A 10308-nucleotide genomic window follows, 5' to 3' on the forward strand; every position below is an offset into this window, starting at 1 on the left:
GAAATCTTGCAGGAGCTCTATGTCTTCTTTACTGGTGGAACGAAGCGAGTTATAGCTTACAAACGAGTACTTGAGAGAGCTGAGTCGATGCTCAAGCTAGGAAATCTGTCAATGACAAGATGGACGTCCAGGTCCGAGAGCTTGACTGCGTTGTGGGCCAGCTTTTACACCATTGTTGAAGTCTTTTAAGAGCGAATAGAACAAGATGAGGACAAAATAATAAAAGAAAAAGCTCAAGCTCTGCATTACCACATTACTTGCTTTGATTTTATTGTTACACTTATGTTCATGCGCCAAGTCATGTTCAGGACGAAGGTTCTTGCAGATTTGCTAGAGGATGAACAGCTCGATCTGATGACTGCAAATACAAAACTCTGGTCAACACGTGACATCTTAGATGCTCTCCTCCAAGATACGGCTCAGATTGAGAAGCAGATTGAGGCATCAAAAGCAGCAGCAGAAAAATTTGGTTCAATAGCCGAAGACGAGTTCCGACTTAAGCACCGTCCTCGACGTCCACCTTCTCGTTATTCAGAGGTGATTCCTAATTCTGGAGCCTCATTTACCATCCCCTTCAGTGCTTAATCTATTTTAACTTTAGATGTGGTATTGAGTTTGCAAGAAGTTGTTTTTCTAGTAAAGGTTTTCTTGATTCTAATAGATTACAGCCATTCTCATGTTTTTCAGATTATTCAGCTTAAAACCTATGTTTCTTGCTAGGTTAGTTCAGCTGTTTTTCCAATGTACAGAAACAAACGCACTTTATTTGCATAAATACTGGTATTTTAAAATTATTTTTCTAGACATATACAATTATTAAACAAAATTATTACCTAATTTGCTTCAACTTTCAGAAATGACCTGGGGGACTTATTTAATATTGGAATTGTGAGGATTATTATTTCTGTATCCAAACACAAACATATACAAACATGTATCTAAACACAAACATAATATCTGGAACATAATTGCATAGCATTGTGCTTTTGTATTATCCTTGACTCAAGTGCTGCTTCATTTAAGATACTCTAGTTTAGTATAATTTTATTTACATCTTGCATCTTTCAGGCATTCCTTGTATAAATTGAATTATTGCTGTTAATGGAAAAGCCCCCTGCTTCACATGCTTACCAACATTCCAATCTAAGAAAAGGGCGATCCATAACGTCCATAAACTTTTCTTTGAGACCTTCATCTGAGACTCATTTTAATAGCGTGAGTTTGAGGCATGATAATGGGTTGAACAGTAGTACAGTCTCACTTGGTAAACATTGTAACCGTGCCAGTGTTCAAATATCAATAGACTCCAGTGCTCGTACTATTTCAGCATCGTGTATAAGTTTTCCAACATCAGCTCAGGGTGGGCAAGCTCAGAGCAAAAGAAATAGTTTTAGTGTACCTAATTCTCCCTCGACTAGCCAAACTAGTCCTCTTGTCTTAAGACCCTATGCCAACCGATCAATTATACCTTCAAGATACAGGATGCATCAGCAGAACAGCATTGTTCCTATAGCAAATCGCCCGTTTGATGCTGGAGATCTGCAGGGTAAGACTGAAACATTATTACTATTTTACGTTTTGTTAATTCGACTTTTTATGATTTTTAATTTGATAAGAAATTCAGTTTGAAACTTTCAACACATCTTGTTTTTGTTAACTAAAATTTCCTACAATATTTTCATATTCACTAACTTTTAGTTATTATTTTTTTGCCAATTAAATTGCAATGATAGATTTTTTTTCACTAAGGTTTAATAAAACAATGTTTTACTGCTATTACACTCGCGCTATTACAAGATATTACACTCACAGGTAAAGATGTTTCTAATTCCATATCTTAATCACCCTTAACGGCCATATTATTGCCGTCACAATAGGATTTGCTTACAAATGGAAGGAATGTGTCTCATTCGTTTTCATATGTGGTCCCATTTGGAGACCACCTTTATTTGAATTGGTCCATCAGACAACCATTAAAACCAGGTAACCGGTTCTGTAGGTATTTTAAATAATGATACTTGTCCTATGATAATGTTAAAAAATTTAATTGAAATCCAGTGATATTTGCGCAAGTTGTATTAAAAATTTGTTAACGACAAAGAACACGTTGTTTTGAAATTTAGTTCGGAAAAAAAATTGTAATAAGATTTTGTGAAGAAAAAGCAAGTTGTAATAAAATTTAGTTAGTAATAAAAAAATTGTTAAAAGCTAGTTAGCGAAAAAGTTGTATTAATCTTTAATTAGCAGAAGTTGATTAAACCTTAGTGAACAGGAAAAGCTAGCACTAAAAATTAGTTGGCAAAAAACATCATGAACCAAAGAAATCTGAGTTGCATTAAAATTAAGTTTGCTAAAAAAAAAGCTACAAATTGTTTTAAAATTTAGGTAAGAAAAAAAGTTGTAAGCAACTTTACTTAGCAAAAATACAAATATTTTAAAAGAAGGTGAATTCAAAGCTATTCGTATAAAAACTTCTGGACAAAAAAAGCAAGCTGTATGAAAATTTTGTTAGTATCTTTCTTGGAAAACTATACCCAATGGTTCTCAAACATGAAAAGTATATGCTAAGAAAGTGCTAATAAGATCAAATAAAAATTTTCTCATATAAACACTATATAGCGGAAACTTGAATAACCTTGTATAATAATAAACACAAATATATTGTTATAATATTATGCAAACAAAAAAACATCCCTTCACTAGATTAACTGAAAGTTTTCATTTTATTTTGGTTAAGCAGTCGGTTTCTATTATCTAATTTTGACAATTGGGACATGTTGCTCCCTGATGAACATTCATATGTTTTGATAAATTGTGATTCTGAGAGAATGCTTTCGTGCATATCTTGTATTTATAAGGCATTCCTCTATGATGAACCATCATATTTGTAGTTAAAATAAAACTTTGAGAAAAAGCTTTGTTTCACATCTTATATTTGTTATTATATTCTTCTGTATGAACCTTCAATTAGCAGCAAAAACTTTTGTTGTGTATCCTAACTAATCTTTATTTGTTGGGGTTTTCTCCTGTATGTTGTTGCCTATGTCTGGAGAAATACGAACTAGGTTATATACCCCTGTAGTGGAATAATCTACTGTAAATTAACCTGCATATAAATCAGCTCAAACATGTAAAGCTAAAATGCTGACTATATATATACTCTCAAACAAGGAAATAAAATCAAAGAAATTTTATGCCAATAAAATAAATAAATTAAATTACCTATGAGAGAAGAATATATCTTGTGACTGTACTTAATGGTCTATCCTGGACTTGTTAGAATTTTGACTTTGTCGGACTAGTACATATAACCAAAAATTGTTAATCAAGCCAAACCAATACAGTAAATTACAAATAAGAGCAGAATATGTCTTATGATTATATTTTTCCCTCTGTTATGACAAATAAATCTCCTTAAACATCAAAAACTGTCTACGATAGCTGTGAAACTTTAAAATGTACTCCGTGAGACAACATTCAGTGAACGGAATATAGACTAAGAGTGTGTCAATTAAGTTTGATCAGCACAGTAAATTACACAGGAGTGAAGAATATATCTTATGATTATACCTATTTCACTTAAATATGACTTATAGATCTCCTTGAACATCGAAATCCGTTAAATTATCTAAACTAATAGAATATTACTTGAAGGAGCCAATTATGCTGATTAGATTTATAGAAAGTAGAAATGGTCTAGGAATATCCTAATCTGCTATTTTTCAGTTTGCTTGTCTTTTTAAGAAGAATTTTTCAAAGTTTAAGTGTGAACGCTTAATCTTAAACAAAAAAAAAATGGTATAGGAAATGTTGTTATATATAAAAGTAAGAAACTTTCAAATCAAAACTACGTTTCGAAACATCCAGATTTTGGTTGGGGGCGGGGGTTAATTGTGGAGTGAAGACTAAAAATGTTCAGAGTAGGAAATAAAAGAGGTTTATCTTAAGGATCGGTGGTCTTTTGAAAATTTCATTTTGCAGGTTTAGGTTTTATATTATTGTTCTTTACTTTCCTCTGAAAGCTTGAACTCCAAATAATATATGAATACAATTTAGTATTCCTCCTTTTCCCCTTATATCCCCTTAAAGTTTCAACTTGATAACTTTAACCAATATTAAATATTGCCTTTTCGTAATATTTATTTCCCTTTTTGATTTGGGGTAGTCAAAATTCTCAAGTTTTTGTTTTTTTGGCGTACTTATACCATTTAGGCAACAGTTATTGTTTTTTGAGGTCCATCTGATCTAAAACACGTGCCATTTTGGCAAAATTCGTTGCATATTTGAAATTCTATTGGCCCAGGGTACATGTTCTGTAAATATCAACCCAATCGGAAAAAAAGTCAACCATCAATAATGCTTACAGTCCTTGATCGCCTTTTGGTCTAGGTCATGAAAGCTGAAGTGGGTTTTGCGATCCTCGAAAATGTTCATTTGGTCTGGGCTGTTTTTTTTGTTTTTTTTCGTTAAGTTTCAAACTGATTGAAAATCAAACATATTTTCGTACTTTTCCGTCTTTTTGGCCAATTAAGTGCTGGTGTTCAAGTTCTGTTACCCAAGCCAAGCTCTTGGATGATAAGATAAGATTTTACTCATCATGAATTACAATATAATATTACATTTTACTAGTCCCCCAAAGGTTCATTGGCCTGTAAAGAAAATAATCACTTGCTCACAGAGAGAAGAGCAAAAAGGAGAAGAATAGAAAATATAAATAAAATAAAAACTACAGAAAACAAAACTAAATAGATTGAATAAACTAAATTAATTGAGTAGATTAAATAGGCTCGAAAAAAATAATAAAAACTATAAGAAAAATAAATAAATAGATAAACTTTATAGTTATAACAGACAAACAAACTTTTTCTTATAGTTAGTACCTTTTGGACTCTCACTCGGGCTTGGACCCCAGGGAGGGTATCTACATGTACCAGACGGGAAAATCCTTTTTGATTGTGATTCAAACAAGAGGCAACATGCCCGCCTTTTCTACTATTGATTTAAAAGAAACCTTTTCCAGAAAAGAAGCTTCTCAAAGAAAGGTAAAGAGCCAAAGGTTTAAAGCAAGAAAGTTTTCAAATCAATCACGAGTAGAAATAAAGTCAGATAATAAGTCAAGCGTAAAACCCAAAACGAACATAAATTACAATATATAACCAGGTCAGACTTAGAGCAAACAGAAATTACGTTTAACAGAAGTAGGGCTAGCGCCCTCTAGCACCCTCTAAAGATCAAAACGTCATTTGCACTTTACTGAAACCAGTTTTTATTTCCAGTTATGTGTTTTATTTTTCATTAACTTAAAAGCATCTCTTCCACAAATGAAGTTTTCAGAGAAAGGTAAAGAGCTACATTAAACCTAGGATGAGAAAAAATAAGGTCAATTGTAATTCATGTGTAAACCAAACATAAACCACTGTTAATATATAAGTGAAACCCAATACGAACAGAAATTACAATAAATCATCAAGTTAAACTTGAAACGAACACAAACTTCCATGAACAGAAGTAGGGCTAACACCCCCTGTGCCTTATAAAGACTAGAACGTCATTTCCACTTTGAAAAACTTCTTTTGTGGAAGTTTTTCAAAAAAAAAAAGTTTTTTTTTCAATTAATTAAAAAAAAAATGATTCGATAAAGAATTGTCTGGTTCTGAGCAGGAATAGTGTATTTTGAGACTTTCAAGGAAATGATCGAAGGTTTTTTTGAAGAAAAATGGTCTTGACAGAATCACAGCGTTGACAGGATTGACAGCCACAGCGTTAAATGGATTGCGAAGAAATTAAGCTAAAGTGTTATTCCTACTATAGTTTTTTCAGTAAAACTGACCAAATATTGCTGCAACACTTCATGTTACCCAGGCACCAAAAGTCTGATTAAGTCTACGCTAGTGCATGGGCTTTGATCGTGAATTCTAATGGTATCCACGGACCTTATTAAAAGTGTGAAATTAAGGCAGAATAATAAACTAGATTTTACTCTATATAAAAACATTAGAAAATTTCAGTTTCATCTTTCATTGCCTTTGGTGAAAATTGAGTTTAATTGTAGCTAAGAACGGAATATCTGAAGGCTTTTACTTGAAAGAATTTGAAATGAGGGATTGTTGGCTTACTTGGTTTATTTGCTTTACTAGCTACCATCAATCGCTCTAAATATCCAGGAAAAATTGGAAAAAAAGTTGTGCCAGGCTTCAGCATTGGAATGCTGAATTTAAAGGAAAACTTATGTGCGAATGAAGAGCTTAAAATGCCTTTGAAAGTGGAAAGGTTCTATAGATTGTATTTATAGGTATTCTTATGTCTCAAATGGACAGATGCTCTGAACTCCGACGGCAGCTCGAATACGAACGTTTCCGACTCCAGCAGCTGCGCCAGGATGTAAATTTTCTCGAACAAACCCTGTTTCAAAGCCGACGTCGCCTTGAATATAATCTTAGTCTATCGCGACATTGTCCAGAAAGATTAAGCACCCTTAGAGAAGAAAATGAAAAGTTGAAAGTGCTCTGTGATAGACTTCTAAAAGAGATGGATGGAGGACAGCGAACCATATCAGTCCCTTAAAAAGAGTTCTTATTGTTTGAAATCTAGTCCACCAAAGGAGGTAACATATGACGCTTCGATGCGAAAAGAAACTATTGTGTGTCGTCAGCTTTTTTTTCTTCGTGACCTTATATTTGCTTATAATAATGAACTCAAATAACTTTCTGGGTATTTTCAGCAATTAGAAAAATGTGGGGTGATTAGAATGGGCTTGATAAAATCTGGGATGAAACTAAAGTTTGTATTAGTCAAATAAAGGTTATCTAAAAATCTATAAAATCTTTCCATTATAGTGATCTACCAAAATGGGATTCGAAGGTTGTCACAATTGACTAGATATTTTTAAACAAAAAGAAAATTTTTATATACTCTTATACTATATTTGCACATTTGTTTGAATATATTTATTTTTTTTTATTTGTATGCAGCCATAATGAATGATTCCAACTGCATAATTGCAAACAGGTCTGACCCTTATGATGAGTGGATGGATTAGAAGGGGTTGCGTTGGGAGGTGAAAATGAAAAAAGGTGCGTTTTATGGTCAGGGAAAATGTTTCTAATTTTAAAGAGGGGAGGGTCCTTTGAACGGGTATCACCAATCTCCTCCCCTCTTGTGTTCAGGTGTTCCGACCTGCTCGTAAAAATACGTCCCTCCCCAAAGAAAAATGTTCGATTCATGGCTTTGGACTGTGATTTAGGCCCTCTGTTGAATTTTCTATACAATTAGCTATCTATGAGGAAAGTCTAACTCATTGTCCAGAACCTTGAATAGGAAGTCTTGACTTTGTGGATGGTTTTTCCTCCAGCAGGTGAAGGTCATTCAAGACGATCGAGTTCAAATTTGAACAGGAAGAAAGTTGGATTAATTTTTAAACTGTAAGTGATATAATAAGGATAGACGATAATTCTGACAAATACGTATGCTTTGTTCGGCCATTCAAAAATGATCTAAAAACTGGATACACTTTCGTAGAATATATTTGTGATTTCCATAGACGTATCAATAGTTGATTGACACAAATAATTTTTATGGTGTATTTTATGATTATGGTAACCATAATTCAGCTTGTTTCCTTCTCTCCTTACGAAGTGTGCCTATGCTTCTTTGGCCTTTTTTTTAATTCACAGAAAAGATATAATGTGCTTCCTCAGTGCCAGGAATTTCTGCTGAACCAGCTAAGTACGTGTGCTTGTCGACCGTACTTTCCTTCCATGTCCTAAATCTAATTTAGTATCTTTCTAGTTTCGTAAATAGCATGTACAATTTGCCTATTTATTCTTTTTATTTTGTTAAGCAATGTCCCGTGCTACGACAGGGTTTTAATGCTTTTATAACCTAAGTAAAGATAGAAGACATCACCTTATCATGGTGCCCGGTGCTCAAAAGGAAGGGATTTCCATGTCAAGGTATTAAATAATTCGCAGATTTTGACATTTATTTCTAAAAACACTTTGGCAGAATTCTTGGGACACTCTTTAGAGTGACTTGGCCTTCATCTTCCAATATAGGGTTAGTTTCGGATATCCTTTTAACGACGCCTTCGTTCTCCTTCTCCCATCCCCTAAAAAAAAATAAAGTACATTGATGTTCCATTCGTAATTGTCCTCGCATCAGTTTATGTGCCTTTAAATCAAATTGTTTTCATATCTTGGTGCCAATTGTTGTGATAAAGTCCATCTCAGTGTTTATGGTAAGTTCAAACACTTTGGAAAAAAGAAGTCAGTAAAAAGAGTTAGAGATATTAAAAAAATTAATGTAAACTTTTTTTTTTTTTTTTTTTTTTTTGTCTAGAAAAAAAAAACGAGCTAGGAACATAATTAGTGAGCCTGATGTATCCTCAATTATAGTTTCAAAAATAAGGAGTTCTGATGAGAGGAGTTGCTTAATTAGCGTGCCTTCTCATAAGTAGAAAAAAGTCTAGCTGACCCAATTCACTTCCGTCTTGCATTCTTCTTTTTTGAAGAAAATTTAAAAAAGCGAAAGGATTTTAAAACATCCATAGGTACTGTGAATCCTTTCTGCAGGGGAATTATATGCTTGCCTATTTTACATGTGATAGTCGGATTTCAATAGTTCTTATATTGTAATCTGAACCGATTGGTGTATGTATTCTTTGTTTTTATAAATTGAATCGGGGAATTTTTAAACAGAACAGACTGTGCAAACTCGGTATGAGATTGAGCCGAGAAATATTAGGTTGAATTGGAACATAAAGCTAAATAATAAATAAAAGTTAACGTTAATAAAAAAAAATACAAGTATAACTGGAGTAAACAAATAAAAATAGATAATAATATGTATAACTAATCAAAAAAGTATATAGGATAAAAAAAAGAAGCTAAAACTTTCCAATTACTAGCAGAAAAAAAGTATTTGCTATGACTTGTTCAAGAAAAATTGTTCTCGTATGAGGTCAGTGCAAGAGTTTATTTTGTTTGAACTTTCGACGAGTTTTCTGATTAACTTCCCTAGAACTTTGAAAAAGAACATTTTTCAGCGCAGTTGTCACATAAGTGATAATGGACTATGTTTTGGTTTTGTTTTTTCCTCAGAAATAGAGCTAACTGGAAACGGCCCAGTGTTTGAACTTACCTTTAAAGTATATCTAGTCCCCATGATTTCTATTTCTTTGTGCCAAAACTGATAAATGTTAAATTATGTTTATGTGCGTGAAAATTTGTTGACCATAGCTATGTTAGACTGTTAGTTACTGTAAAGGATTCCATTATTATATTCAACTTTTTATTTCATTATTTATTTATTCTTTTGTCTATTGGATGATTAGTTGCTATCAATTTTTATTCATAATTTAAATAATAATCTAGGTTCGTTAGTGGCTTGAAATTACAGTGAACGACTAATTAAAAGGAATCTAAAATTAAAATCTAAAATTAATCTAAATTAAATTAAAAAGGAATGGTATTAGTATAGTTTGTTGTAAGTCGTGAAAAGATTCAGTTTATTATTATTTCTAGAATGTAGTGCGCTATAGAAGGCATGTCGAAGCCCTTTAAATGAGTATATTTTGTTTCTAGTTTTCTAAGATACTATAAAGTGAAATTGTTCTTATTTTTTAATTAAAAAAAAATGAAATCTAAGAGATTTTTGCAGACTGAGAGGCTCTAGTGCTGCTCATTCTTTACAAATGTTTTTGCTATATACGGAGTTAGTAAAATATATTTTATTGTTATTGTATTTATGCTATTTATTTCTGTATTTTATGTTACTAACAATAAAATACGTGTGATTATTACTCCTCTGTGATTTCTTCCCTTTTTAAATCTTTATTTACGGTGCCGTCATCATGTATAAAATATGCATAAGCTGAAAACTGCAAGGTTAGACCACAGACAAGAAGTATGTAATTACACTAAAGTTTGAATTTTTGTCCCAGTTCTTTAAGAGCGAACCCTGAAACAAGGGCCGTTTAATCAGAATAATAAGAAACTTTCTTTAAAAATACTAAAAAACTTTAGCGCGAAGAGCAAGGTATTGAGAAGGGGGCAACCGGAAACACCCTTCAAATACGTAATATAAGTTTTTTTTTGTTGTTCCTTACTTTCAGCTGAAAAAAAATGTTTTTTTTTATTTAATGATTTCGAAGGCAGAATTTTTTTTTACTTTTGGAGTGTAGTTCCAAAAACTTATCTGAGTTTCAATTTTCTATTTTTTTTATTTTTTGGGATGTTAGTTCTTTATGCCAAGACTTTAAAGGTAATATTTCATAATCAAGTAATGTTTCTATTTAGGTTTTTACACTGC

The 10308-nt window shown here is 32.4% G+C and overlaps 1 protein-coding gene across 1 annotated transcript; it reads left to right on the forward strand.

Annotated features, from left to right (window-relative positions):
• The first annotated feature begins 1072 nt into the window (after nucleotides 1-1072).
• On the forward strand, nucleotides 1073-9793 carry LOC148955067 (uncharacterized). Its single transcript, XM_089100007.1, has 2 exons — nucleotides 1073-1546; nucleotides 6293-9793. The coding sequence occupies exons 1-2, from the start codon at nucleotides 1102-1104 to the stop codon at nucleotides 6562-6564; spliced, it is 717 nt and encodes a 238-aa protein (XP_088956133.1). The 5' UTR covers nucleotides 1073-1101; the 3' UTR covers nucleotides 6565-9793.
• The last annotated feature ends 515 nt before the right edge of the window (nucleotides 9794-10308 follow it).

The sequence above is a fragment of the Artemia sp. Qi Xiang Cuo genome, chromosome 2 (genome assembly GCF_049724085.1).
Source record: "Artemia sp. Qi Xiang Cuo chromosome 2, ASM4972408v1, whole genome shotgun sequence".
In the NCBI taxonomy this organism is placed as follows: domain Eukaryota; kingdom Metazoa; phylum Arthropoda; class Branchiopoda; order Anostraca; family Artemiidae; genus Artemia; species Artemia sp. Qi Xiang Cuo.